Source organism: Odocoileus virginianus, chromosome 6 (genome assembly GCF_023699985.2).
Source record: "Odocoileus virginianus isolate 20LAN1187 ecotype Illinois chromosome 6, Ovbor_1.2, whole genome shotgun sequence".
NCBI classification, from domain to species: domain Eukaryota; kingdom Metazoa; phylum Chordata; class Mammalia; order Artiodactyla; family Cervidae; genus Odocoileus; species Odocoileus virginianus.
In genome coordinates, this window is record NC_069679.1 from 2,147,494 (window position 1) to 2,160,599 (window position 13,106).

The 13,106-nt window shown below is 46.2% G+C and overlaps 1 protein-coding gene across 5 annotated transcripts in view; it reads left to right on the top strand.

Annotated features, from left to right (window-relative positions):
• Nucleotides 1-13,106, top strand: part of PDE8B (phosphodiesterase 8B) — a 254,927-nt gene that overhangs the window by 159,311 nt on the left and 82,510 nt on the right. For all 5 annotated transcript variants that reach the window (XM_070468576.1, XM_020902681.2, XM_070468574.1 and 2 more), the window contains exons 3-6: nt 670-860; nt 4,523-4,582; nt 7,084-7,141; nt 11,651-11,739. In XM_070468576.1, the coding sequence (XP_070324677.1) occupies nt 670-860; nt 4,523-4,582; nt 7,084-7,141; nt 11,651-11,739 (398 nt within the window). The remainder of the gene's footprint in view (nt 1-669; nt 861-4,522; nt 4,583-7,083; nt 7,142-11,650; nt 11,740-13,106) is intronic.

A 13,106-nucleotide genomic window follows, 5' to 3' on the forward strand; every position in this document is an offset into this window, starting at 1 on the left:
TGATGAGGGCGCGTGGGTGGTGGTGAGCACTGCTGTTCTTCCCAGGGAGTGGGGCTGCACTTTCCCGTGAAGAAAAAAGAGGCCTGCTTCCTCATCTTAGCTCCAGTAGCTTCACATTTCATGGTGGTTCTTTCCAGATTCAGCAAGTGCTGGGTGTTGCAATTCGTTTTTGAGAATGTTTTGAGTTCCCATCCTTTTTGCGTCTGGATAAAGATTTAAGTGCCCAGTTCGGAGAGGTGGCCTCTAGGTACCTCAGGCAAACCCCAGCTTCCCTGACCACAAATACATGTCCGTGTGAACCACAGGCTAACCTGTACTGATGAGCCTGTTACCATTTTACTGATCAGTCCACTTGAAGACAGAGCCACTTAGGAAATTGTAAGTGGGTGGCAACCACCAACAGTGATGGAGCTTGTCTTCTGTGCTCACTCAGGCCTCCCAGCTAGCCTACATGGCACTGTTTGTAGCACATCTGATACTGGAGAAGCTGTAGGCTGGAGATGCTCTGCCTTGTTCAGAGACACCCAGGAATTGGGGGACCAGCTGGGATTTGAACCCAGGTGGCTTCTCTCCAGAGGCTGCATCCTCAGCTGGTATCGTGTTGGTCTGCTTTCAGTCGTCTCTAAGGGTGATGACTTCTGTCACGATCCTCTTTTCTGTGTGTTTCAGGTTTTGCTCATCTTTGCAAAGGAAGATAGTCAGAGTGATGGATTCTGGTGGGCCTGTGACAGAGCCGGTTACAGCTGCAATATTGCTCGGACGCCAGAGTCAGCCCTGGAATGCTTTCTAGATAAACATCATGAGATTATTGTAATCGATCACAGACAGACTCGAAACTTCGATGCAGAAGCAGTGTGCAGGTACTGTAGTTATTTAATATATTAGCAAATGTCCTCCTAACAGCTTAAAATGAAATTCACACATACATGTCTTTAGTTCCAGCCCAAATGTCTCTGAAATATGTGTTGATGTTTCTAAGCAGTATATATAGATTTCTACAATGAAAGCTCTAGCTCCTCCTATGGCCTTTTCTATTTTTCCACATTTGCGTTCTGAAGAATTTAAAGGTGTGAGCTGGGCTCCTCTGAAAACTTTAGGGCATTTTTTTTCCCCTTGAGTATTGTTCATGTTGCACTTAAAAAAAAAAAATGAGATTCACACAGTTCTTATTACACAGATATGGTTTGGATTTAAACCAGATATTTTAATCCTAATTATTCTGTCCCAAAATGAACATCAGAAATGTGTGAAGTAGACCGTTTCTGCCTGCCTGACAACAGATGGGTGGATTTTGCAGCAGTCGGGGAGGACAGGCAGCCACTTTTCAGCAGCAGAAGAGTCTCCCAAGGATCTCCCTTGCTTGTCTACAGGAGTGCTTGCACTCTGGGGAGGGAGTGCTTGTCTGTTCATAAATAAATGCAGTCGTCAGAGTTAGCTCTGGATGAACCCGTCCATTTGGCACAAGTGGAATGCTTTGAAGCTCAATGGGAAGAGGTCACTAATTAAAGGCTGCACCAGGACAGACTCCAGTTACAGACAGAATGGGAATTGTCTTGAATATTAGCAAGTGAAATGAAAGGCAGGGAAGATGGCTTCTTAGACCTGTTGGTACCCTGACAAGAAATGAGTGCATTTAAGAAAAGTTTCTACTCATAGGCATCACCTTGCTATTCTTTGACCATTTTCAGTTTCCCGAAGAAGAAACTTTCTTAAGGAACCTGTCTTAAAATGTTTTACAGGTCTAAAATAATCTTATCTTCCTGCATAGAAACATTTGCCTGTTTAACTATATAATAAAGTATACCACATATTTGGGTATTTTAGTATTAAGGGAAAAAAGTCATTCAGCCATGTCCAACTCTTTGTGACCCCATGGACTTTAGCTTGCCAGGCTCCTCAGTCCGTGGAATCCTCCAGGCAAGAATACTGGAGTGGGTTGCCATTCTCTTCTGCAGGGAATCTTCCTGATTCCGGGATCAAACTTGGGTTTCCTGCATTGCAGGCAGATTCTCTACTGTCTGAGTTACCAGGGAAACCACCAGGAAAGTATTAAGAAATAGATATGTACATGTGTGGATATATATATATGTTGTATGTGATGTGTGCGTGTAAAATGATTGTCCAGCTAGAATTGAGTCTCTTATAACTAAATATATCTGCATTTCCCTCATCTCCACTTACAGTTACATGATTTTGTAGTAGAAATAGCACAATCCTTTGTACATATATAGAATGATGTAAGACTGGCTTCAGCTATAAAAAGAAGAAATAGATAGGAAGAATTCTTTTAATTCAGACAAAGGCCAAATTTAGTAGATAAACTTTATAATCTTCCTTGAATATACAGGAAGGTGGTTTTGTTTCCTGTTGAGTGAACTTTTTGTCTTAGCTGCACAGAAAAACATTGAAGTGTCTGTGCAGTTCAAAAGCCAGGTTACGTCTCTGTTGGTGCGTTTCCAGTTACTGCTCAAGTTGATGGAGAGATTCCTGAATGCTGGATTGTGAGCACATCCTGCCTAAAATGAGAGGAGATGCATTCCCAGCAGATGTGCATTATTCGTTGGCGGCGGCGGTCCAGGGCCCCTGGCGTTTGGCTGGACTGGGCCTTAGCATGCTTCTTTGGACCTCGGCCTCACCGGTCCCCAGATCCCCCTTAGTCCTCTCGAGCAGAAAGAGGTCCAGGTCCCTTTGGCCACACCTGTTCCTTCTTTGGAGGAATGAGAGAGAAGAGATCAGTGGCAGGAAGGGATCCAAAACACAGAAGCCAGTCTCAAAAGAAGCTGAGTGAGCGTGAGCTCCAGCTCAGTCTTGTTCATAACCTGTTCCCTCTTGCCTAAGCCCCCCTTAGAATGCAGCCCAGCAGTGTCCCCAGATACCTGGAGGGGGTGGAAGAGGCTGAAGGAAAGTGAGGAGTGCACACCTCTGAGATGCTGTCCATTTTTTTCATTAGGTGCTCCTGGTATTTCTGCTGAGAATTCAGTAGACCGCTCCTATGTAGGGGATAAGTGTAGTTTCATGTGACCAGTCCGTGGTAGGGATAGGGGCTTCCCAGGTGGCACTAGTGGTAAAGAACCTGCCTGCCAATGCAGGAGATGGAAGAGATGTGGTTTTGATCTCTGGGTCGGGAAGATCCCCTGGAGGAGGGTATGGCAACCCCCTCCAGTATTCTTGCCAGGAAAATTCCATGGACAAAGGAGCCTGGCAGGCTACAGTCCATGTGGTCGCAAAGTCGGACACGACTGAAGCAGCATAGCACGCACGCACAGGATGTAATCTGCTGTCCACAGTGAGTTCAGGCCTCTCTTCAAAGAAGTTCATTCAAATACCATTTATCCGCAAGGGGCCCTTTACTTCCCCAAAGACAGCAGCTGGTCATTGTCTTGAGCCTTCTCCCCACATGGAGTGAGGTCTCAAGGAACAGACCATGGGAAGGTACATTTTTAGAGGAAGGTGAGGACATTTAGTCACAAGGGTGATGCAGTATGAGCTGGCTGTTCCTGGGGGGAGCACTGGTGCAAACACATTAAAATGAAGAGCAGAAATGCCAGGAGCTAGAAAGAAAAAAATATAAGCTGTTTCACAGATTCCTCAGGAGCAGCCTTGAGCCTTCACTTCTCAGAGTGGACGGTTCCCTTGTGAGGGATCTTGAAATAAGGAGAGGCCAGACCATGGAGATGGATCAAAACAAACATGCTTATTTGTATGAAGGTTCCAGTATGTGGCCCTTTATTAAGAATTCATCAGACTCATGACCCCTGACCAGAATAAACCAGAATCTAAACTGTAGCATAGCACAGTTTCCAGGAAGATTCTTGGACTTCAAAATTCTTCTGTATTTTAACCCTGTTAAATTCCTAGGGAATAAACAAATGATAGACAGGTGGTCATGGTATGACAGACATCATTATAGTGACAGTTACTGCACTTATCGTTTCTCAGCCCTAGTTGATGACTCAGCTGTTTAAAGTTTTTGAACAAAAATAACAGTACAACCAAAAAATTGGAGTGGTTCTTTGTACAATTTTTAAAAGACCTTCACCTGCCCCTGTGTATCCAGCTGCCAGCAATCCTTCTTTTAAGATCAACTTTCTGAACTTTCTATTATTTTAAAAGAAAAACAGGTCCAACTTAATTAGCTCCCCGAGTACAAACTGATAACTAGAGAATTGTTGGACTGCCAGTTTTCTTGCAGAGTGGAATTTCAATCAGAAAACATGGAATTTAAGTGGAATTTGCCAGTTTTTGAAGTGGAACATTGGCAGATCTGACCTACTGGAGAATTGCCCAGGAATTTCTTTTAGATGTGGGGGGGGGGGGGTTGGTTTTTTTTGTTTTTAGTAAAACAAAGATTGTCCTAATCCATAAGAGCATCTTCCTTTGTTGTCTTCCATGTGTTTTCAGACTCCTTCTTTAGAGGGATGTTTGATTTTCTTCCATTTTCCCTATGAAGAAGTCCCGCAGTCAGCCAGTGAACAGAACAAGGCCACATCGCCTGGTCTGATGTGGAGCTTTCTCGTTTCAGGTCAATCCGGGCCACGAACCCCTCGGAGCATGCGGTGATCCTCGCCGTGGTCTCACAAGCGTAAGCTCACCCCCGGCCCCCGCTGGGAGCACTGCTGTTCCCCCTGAAACCTCCTCTGACGTAACGCGTTCTCGGAGCTAGCGGAGCCAGGGGGAGGTCTTTGGCCTCACACCAGCAATCTTTGATCTTACTTGGGATTCTCCTTGTTTTGCAAGTTTCTGGAACTATGTAGGCCTTTCTCTTTATCCTCTCTAATTTCTGTTAGCACCTCAGGAAAAGAATGGTTATTCACTGTATGCTAGAAATGAGTAGAAAATCTCGGGAGGAGGAGGTCTGAAGAGAATGTTGTTCCAGCTTAACCTTTTTTCTTTGAAGAAAAGAGATAGAGAAATGCTTGTTTTTTCACTTAAGAAAAACTGAATTATACCATGAGAACTGGCACCAAAGCCACTGCCCGAAAAGGAATGCGCAGCCTCTGCTAGGACCGTTATGTGGCTCGAAGCAGGACAAAAGGATGAATGCCAGTGCTAGAAGGGAAAAGGAGGGCTTGAGCTGCAGGTAGGAAACTGGAAGAAGAAACCCCTGTGCCATGCGTAGGATGTGGCCCGCACTTAGAATGAGAGACCCGGAAGGAGAAAAGCTGCGTGTACAGCCTGCGTGATGAGACCCTTTGCCAGGATCAAACTGTGTTGTCGTCACTTAATGGCCATCACTAGCTTTGGAGAGCATAAGAAGACCTTAATTTGACCCCAGGACTGACTGGACTTGGCCCCGTTCTGATAGTTGGCACAGATTCTGCCCTGGAGGAGCTAACAGGCCAGCAGCTCACAGTGTCAGTCTCCCTCAGACAGGCCCCACCCAGGGGGGAGATTTAAAATATCCATCCCAGGGCTGGATTGGGACAGTAAGAAATCCTGGCTGCCAAGTCTTGCCCTAACCAAAGACTTCTCCCGACCTGCGACTCCTTGAGCGTCTTGTTAGGAGCTGTGTCTCTTCACTCCGACACCTAGCACAGGGTCTGAGCCAAGGAACGTAAAGAAACTGTCCCACCGCCCTCAGCACCTTGCCATGCTAGTGGTGACAGGATCTCAAGGGAAAGAGTGAGGGGACTAGCCTTCTTCAGCCTCCTTGCTTACATTTTATTTTCTGGGCCCTGTGAACCCTTAACAGGGTCTTAGAGCCTTGACATGGATACCAGACCACATAGCGTTTCCCAAGCCTGGCTGATTCCACGGGTCCCAAAACAAAACGTTCATTTTTTTCCTACTCCTATAGCAAAAATGTGTACTTGTCCTTGACAAGTAGTGGTTTGTTGTGTCTCGTTATGATTTTTCACTTTTCCCCCTATCTTTTAAATTTTTCATTTATCGAGGATGTCAATAATGCTTCCCAGGTGGCTGGTAGTGGTAAAGAACCCACCTGCCAGTGCAGGAGACCTAAGAAATGCGGGCTCAATCCCTGGGTCAGGAAGGTTCCCCTGGAGGAGGAAATGGCAGCCCACTACAGTATTCTTGGCTGGGAAGTCCCATGGACAGAGGAGCCTGGTGGGCTACAGTGCATGAGGTCACAAAGAGTCGTACATGACTGAAGTGACTTGGCACACGCAGTAATAAAATTAATGCTGCCTGTGCCACCCAGCTTATGAAGCAGGGCGTTATTCATACCTTTGGAGCCCCTTTGTGCCCCTACTTATTTATTGACCAGAGAGGGTAGAACCTTGAGTTCCTGAAGAGGGAGGGAGAAGAGCTTTTCCCTAGGTGGGATTCAGCCATAGGTGACGAGGCAGATGTGCCCTGGAATTTCTGGGCAGACAGAGGTGTCTGCTTCTCCAGCCAATCCCTAGGGTCCCATTTTTCTTCCCCATTTCTACGGCGTGTGCTCCATGGTACTTGCGGGCTGTCTTGGGGACGCCGTCTCTTATAAAGCTAGCGGCAGAGCTTCAGCACGACCTCCCGATCCGCTGGCCCCGTCCCCACCTTGTCCTCGCGCTGCAGCTCTGAGACCTGGAGGCAGGCTCGGGGGAGGAAGCCGTCCCACGAAATGAGAGCCAGTCAGCGGTTTTCCTCTTCTTCCCTCTGTAACTTGGCTGTCCTGATGACTCTCCCCTCCTGTCAGCCCTGGGGTGCTGCAGCCTCTAACGCCAGTTGTCCTCCTGAGAGTTGGACCCAGCTCCGTCTAGGGATGGGAGTCGTGCTTCCAGAATGTTCGGGGATGTCAAAGGGCACAGTGGTCTGCGGGGCGAGCGTCGCACATACCTCGTCCCTCCCTTGACACGCCGCTCCTGTGCATCTGCTCCGACTCTGAGGGCGCCTCTCGTGTGCGCCTGCGCTGCAGTTCTCACCCCCGCTGCCGAGTTCCCGCTACTGTCTCTGCTCTTTTTGCATCCAAAGGCAGACATGGGAATCTGGCTTCCTGCAAGACAGGTGCCCGCTGCAGGCGTGTGCTGGCCAGGAAGCCATTCTTGGAGCCAGCTCCCTGCTTCCTCCTCGCTCTCTCAGCATCTCAGTGTGAGGAACCCTGGTTGCATCTGTTGAGTGACCACATTGTCTGCTCTGTTGCAGATCCGGCAACTATGAAGAGGCCTCTGTCCTCCCCCTTCTGCACGCAGGCTTCAACAGGGTACGTAAAGGATGATGAACTGGCACAGATGCAGCCGTGCCTCTTGTCACAGACATTCAGCCCCAGGACTGGGAGGGAAGGCTGTTCTCATGGTGGGTGACAAGCATCTGCTGGCCAGGCTCTTTCCCTTTTTCTCTCATACTTCATTTATCTCAGCAATGGATATGTAATAGCTAAAAATCTGTCTTACTATATCAGGTCAGAATTCCGTGGTCCCAAAGTAATCCCACTTAAGCCAGTTAGCATGTGTGTATGTGATTATTGGTAGTCCCCTAGATCGGCACACCGCGCTCCATGGCGATCAGGGCCCAGCCAGGGCTTACACTCCGGACACAGGCCCCTGATTCCAGCATCATCCGGGGAACTCCTCGTTGAAACCACACATGTCAGCAAAGAAGAATTCTGAGTGATGGCTCCATGAGTAACCCTGATATTCAATTTGAAGATGAATACTGCTTACTCAAGGAAACTTAACAAGCTCTAGAGGCTTACCAGTAGCTCAGGGTAGGGGCAGTCTGAAGGTTTGCTTGGAGGTGAGGCCATGTGCGTGCAGATAGAAGGCCACATGATGGGGTCAGTTTGAGAGAGAAGAAAAGGGTGGAGAAAGAGCATCAGAATATGGCTGCTTAAAGAGAATATATTTCAGAAGATTAAGGTATTACAGATTCTTACAGAGAAATTGTGGAGGACCTCACTTTATACACAGCTTAATTTTTTTTTTATAACAAGCATCTATTTCTTCTATTAAAAAATAAAAGATTACCCTCTGGAAAAAATAGAGGAGAGATCCACAGCTGACTTAGGCAGCTTGTGAGCTGCTGCTTTAAACCAAAAACAACAGCAAAGAAAAATTCTGTGACAACTACATGAATAACACTGATGCTCGACTAGAAGATTAAGATTGATTAAGGAGACTTACCAGCAAACTAGATAACTAGGTTTACCTGGTGTCTCGGTGTCCCGTGATCGGGGTAATCTGAATCTCAGACAGACGGTGTGATGCATCCTTTTCCTTCAAAAACAGGAGACCGCCAGAGCCTTGTGAATTATGAGAATTCCTTTAGGTGCTTAAAGCAATGGGTATTTCGCTCTCCTAGGTTCAAAGAAACCTCTCCTAGGTTCAAAAAATTCTTTGTCGTCAATCCCAGAGAAGCAGAAATTGCCCTTGGATGCCATTCTTTTGGCTTCAGTGTGCGTCTGTGGGGAAGTAACAGTGCTATTAAAACATCGAAGGGAGTGCCGAGATCCGCGCGCGACGGGATCGGTCGGTTCTGCTCTGCCCCGTCACTCACCCCTGACACCTGCCTCCTGTCCGTCGTCACAGCCTCAAAGGCTGGCACTCGCTTCTGGATGCTCTTCTTGTGTGCTCCTCCATCCTAATGAGACGGTGCTTCTGAGCTTCAGAATGGAGAGCTGCACAAGGAAAGTCATCTGAGAAGCCTTGTTGTGGGAACGTCTCTACTTACTCATTTTCTGAGAAGTGTTCATAAATCTGCTGTGGAATGTTGACCACCTGTGCACCCCAGCCCATCCCTGTCCTTCACGTCTGAGGCAGGACCTCTCAGAATATGAGCAGGGAGGTCCTCGCTGTTACCCGGACTGGGCTGGGGAAGACACGACACCCCACGGGATGCAGCAATGAACCCCTGTTGCCGTGTGTGCTGTTGAGTGTCATTTTGGAATTCAGCTTTTAGTTCACTGAGCCTGCTTCCAACCAGGTGGTGTGGAGGCTGATGGTGTTTGGAGTGGTGCATCTTGTCTGGATGGCTGAGATTGTGTGTCTACTCAGAGAAAAGCTTAGGAGACACACCTCTCTGCTTTGGGTGCAAATGCTGCTGAGTAAATTTAGGAGGGATGATACAATTGCTCCTTTTTATCCTTTTTGTAACCTGTCTGCTGCTCTGGAAGGTTTTGTTTCTCTATCTAGATACAGCACTACTTTCTGCAGGCAGCCAAGGTGAATGAAGCCCTTTGTGAAAGCATGAAAAGCGGTAACTGTCAAGGGCCACCTATTCTTTGGTCCTGGGCCTGATCAAGGCCATTTGCCAGCCAGGTCAGGGTGCCCCCAAGTAGTTGGGGCTCTTTCCCAGAGAAGCACACCACACCTGCCAGGTTTCCCATCCTGAGTTACTATGGCACAAAATCGGCTGAGGCTGCTCCCCACGTGGTCTCCTTTTTTGGGCAAAATCTTGTCTCTGGCAACTTTCTACCCAAGCACCCTTCCAAATATGCCAGCTATTCTTCTTGCTTTCCGTGAAGTTGCTTCCCACCTCTGAGTTATTTTGCTGGTATTAAATCATCTGCTGAAACTCAGCTCTGTGTTACTAGCTAATTGGCCAGTGCATCAGTTGATGGGTCTTAAATGGGGATCCAGGAACACATCGTACCATCAAGTATTCCACAGCAGCTCTGCTCGACGCCTGTGTAGCTATGTGTGAGCGAGTGGCCGACGGCATGGTGCTTGCTCTACTCTGAGCCTTTTAGAAAGAGCATCTTAGCAGAGGGCCATTGCCCCTGGTTTTTGTATCAACCTTCGTGCACTACTTTTTCTACTTGGAATGATGTTTACATGACATCATTCCAAGTAGAATCATTACAAGGTACATCATCGTTAGTTCATTCAGCAGGTGTTGAGGGAGCCTGGGCTCTGAGAGGCAGTGTGCTCGGCGTGGCAAGGATACAGTGATCAGACACTTCGTCCCTGCAGAGGTGTCTTATGGAGGGAGACGTGGGGAACGAAGCCTTATTATTTGTCAGACTCCATTCTAGGTGATTGACTTGATCCTCATCTACAGATGAGAGGTTTGGTATTTTCTCTATTTTTGTGGAAGAGGAAACAGACTCAAAATGACTATCTTACAGAGCTCATGCTCAAAACAAGTCAAGATGCAAATCTATGGTGTTTAACTGCCAGCTCCACGCCTGGTCCACCAAAGTCATATTTCCCAAACTGTTTCAAGGAATGCTAGTGGTCCAAAGCTCTTACGAGCTGTCCACGACAGAGGGCTGCTGCGGTCAAGTAAGTGTGAAAAATCAGTGAAGGCTCTGCTTCTCCTGCTCCTGTCCTGAGAACGTACACTGCATGTTGGCAGCGTCACACCTGAGCGTGTGGAGAAATACTGTGCTAAAGACACATGCCTACATTTCTGGAAGCAGGGTCCGGGAATCTGCATTTTAACCAAACATCCACGTTATTCTTAGTGTGTTGAAGTTTGAGGACCACTGTTCTTGGTTCACTCAGTTTATTTCAGATTTTTGCATTAACTATAGTCTTAAAATTCCCAAAAGATTTTCCTACTGCCTTCAGTCTATGAAACACTCACTGAGTGTCAGTTATGTGCAAACAAAGCACTCCAGTGATTAGAAACTCACCTACCGGAAGGCTGATCTTTACCACACTGGAAGTTCTTAGGAGACCTAAAGGAAAATAAGAATCATAAAAAATTACTACTTAGCTATGAAATTGAAAATATAACATCATTTTATATTTTATATGTATAGGCATATACATATAAAATATATCCACATACCCAGAGATATAATAAAAGTCTAAGGTAAATAAATCAAAATTAATGATATCTCTAGCCTTATGGCATTATCAATGATTTGGAGATTTTTCTTTATATTTTTATACATTTTATACACTTTAAAATTAATGTTTTCAAAAAGAAATGTATCTGTTTATCTCATCCTTTTCAAGAACTTATTTTATTATGATCATTTTCTGTGCTTTATGAAGCATCATCTGACACTGCTCAGAGCTCAGATACAGACTGACACACAATCTCCAGCTGCCCAGAAGCTCAACCAAAACTTCACCATGTTTGACTTTGCTTTGCAAGTAGAAAGTATTTCCCTCCATGTGCCTTCATGGTTCCCCTCTGTTCTTAGCCTTTCCCAGCTTCTTCCTGGGATAGCAGGACCAGAGGCACAGGGAAAGTGGGGGGCTTCGCCGGTGTTCCCCAGGGAGGTGCCATCCACGCTAGATATGCGGAAGTGTGTGTGTGTGTGTGTGTGTGTGTGTGTGTGCACGCGCACCTGTGAAAGAAGCAGACACGGGAGAGGGAGGAGTGTGAGGCACTCAAATGAGGAAAGCAGCAAAGACCACCTCTTCCCTCCAGGAGACACCACTCAGGTACACATGGTGAAGGCGTCCAGGCTCAGGTTTCAGAAGACCTTCCTTAGGGCAGCAGCAGCCCAGATGCTTCAGTAATCAGCAAGGCTGGGGAGGTGTTCTAACCCTTGTGTGTTTATTTTCCTGTGAATGTTCATAATGGACTTTTCCCCATCTTTGGTGTAGTTAACTGTACAATATTATCTGTTTTCTTGTTTCGTATACATTTAAACAGGCATTTCAAACATCCTGACAGCTGTTTTATTTCATCTCTTCTTACTTAACTAGTTGTCTTATATAACAAAGTTACCTGAGGTTGGAGACACAAGCCTTTTTTAACTGTTTAAGAAGTAATTGTATGCATCTTATGTATTATCTTTGCTTTTTCCCCCCAGAGATTTATGGAGAACAGCAGCATAATCGCTTGCTACAATGAACTGATTCAAATAGAACATGGGGAAGTTCGCTCACAGTTCAAATTAAGGTATGTAGGAAAATAGGATGAACATGAGGTTAACCGTTCGGTAGCCAAGCTTGTCTATCCTCAGGCTGAGGGTCACAGCAGAACCCCAGAGATTCTGAAGCTATTGAACAAGTGATGGTAGCTGCTAAAAGAGAGAATCTAAACTGGGAGCCCTTTGGCATAATGAAATAAATTGGAAGCATTTCTTCTTTTGACAGTATTTTCCACTATTTACTGCAGTTTAAAAATTATACCCTAGGAAAAGTACTGTTTAACTTCTGTACAATTATATGGAGATTAAGAATAGCCTTTGAGGATTAGTACTTAGTACTCGCAACATTTATAAATTCCTACTTGGATTGGTATAGTTAGGGGCAGACCCAGGGGTATATTTATTATGCTAACTACAATAACTGCGACCTATTTGTGGTAGCAGTTTCCTGAGACCTGCTGTGGCCTCAGTATGCATGAGGTTTCTTCAAGAACGTTTCGAAGTCTCTGTGTGCATGTCTGGTGCTCTCAGCTCTTCTGTGATGCTCACTTCTGAGATAAATGGATTCTCTCGGTGTCTGCGTGGTAGGATGCTCTGCTTCTGGGGCTTCTTGAAACAGCTGAGTTCTAGCCCATGCCTGGTTTTACTCAGGCTCTGCTCTGGCACACTCTCAGGACCCCAATTTCTTCAACCTGTCCCTATGAGCAGAGAGAGCAGGGGAAAGAAGAGGCTCTTGGCAGCTTGCAGCCCCTGAGAGGCCAGTCTCAAGGGGCTGCAGGCTGCAGGATGCCAGAAGTGCCCTGGCTTCTCTTTGCAGCACACTGAGGGGTCACCTGGCTTTCAAGGTGCGTGTGCATGCTACGTTGCTTCAGTCATGTCCGACTCTGTGCAACCATATGGACTGTAGCCTGCCGGGCTTTCAGACTCAGTGAAAAATAAATAAGACAGCATCTCTTTGAAATGGTTCTATTTCTTACCTTAATTACTGAATTTGCTTTCAAAGAGAGCAAAACCCTTTAAACTTAACTTTTCTGGGCCATCCTCTGTCCCTCGAAAGAAAAATGGATGGGCATGACCCCACAGAGACAGGCTCTTCTGCGGTTCACTCTGGTCAGGCTGAAGTCAACTGTTTGGTTGGCTAGAGAGCTCTAAGAAGTAAAGTGTGGGGGTAAACAGTCCCGTTTGCAGTCTTAAACAATTGAGAATCTCAAACCAGTGGGAGTTCTTTGGTAATGAAGATGAATCCCTTGGTTTCTTTGTGTCCATATATTTTCAGGGAACTTCATAGAATTTCTTAGGGAAACCACATTGCCTTTACTACAGCAATTTATGATTTTAATCGTACTTTAATTGTTTTCATTCCTGGGGGTCTCTTCTGTTTTTATGGAGAGTGAAA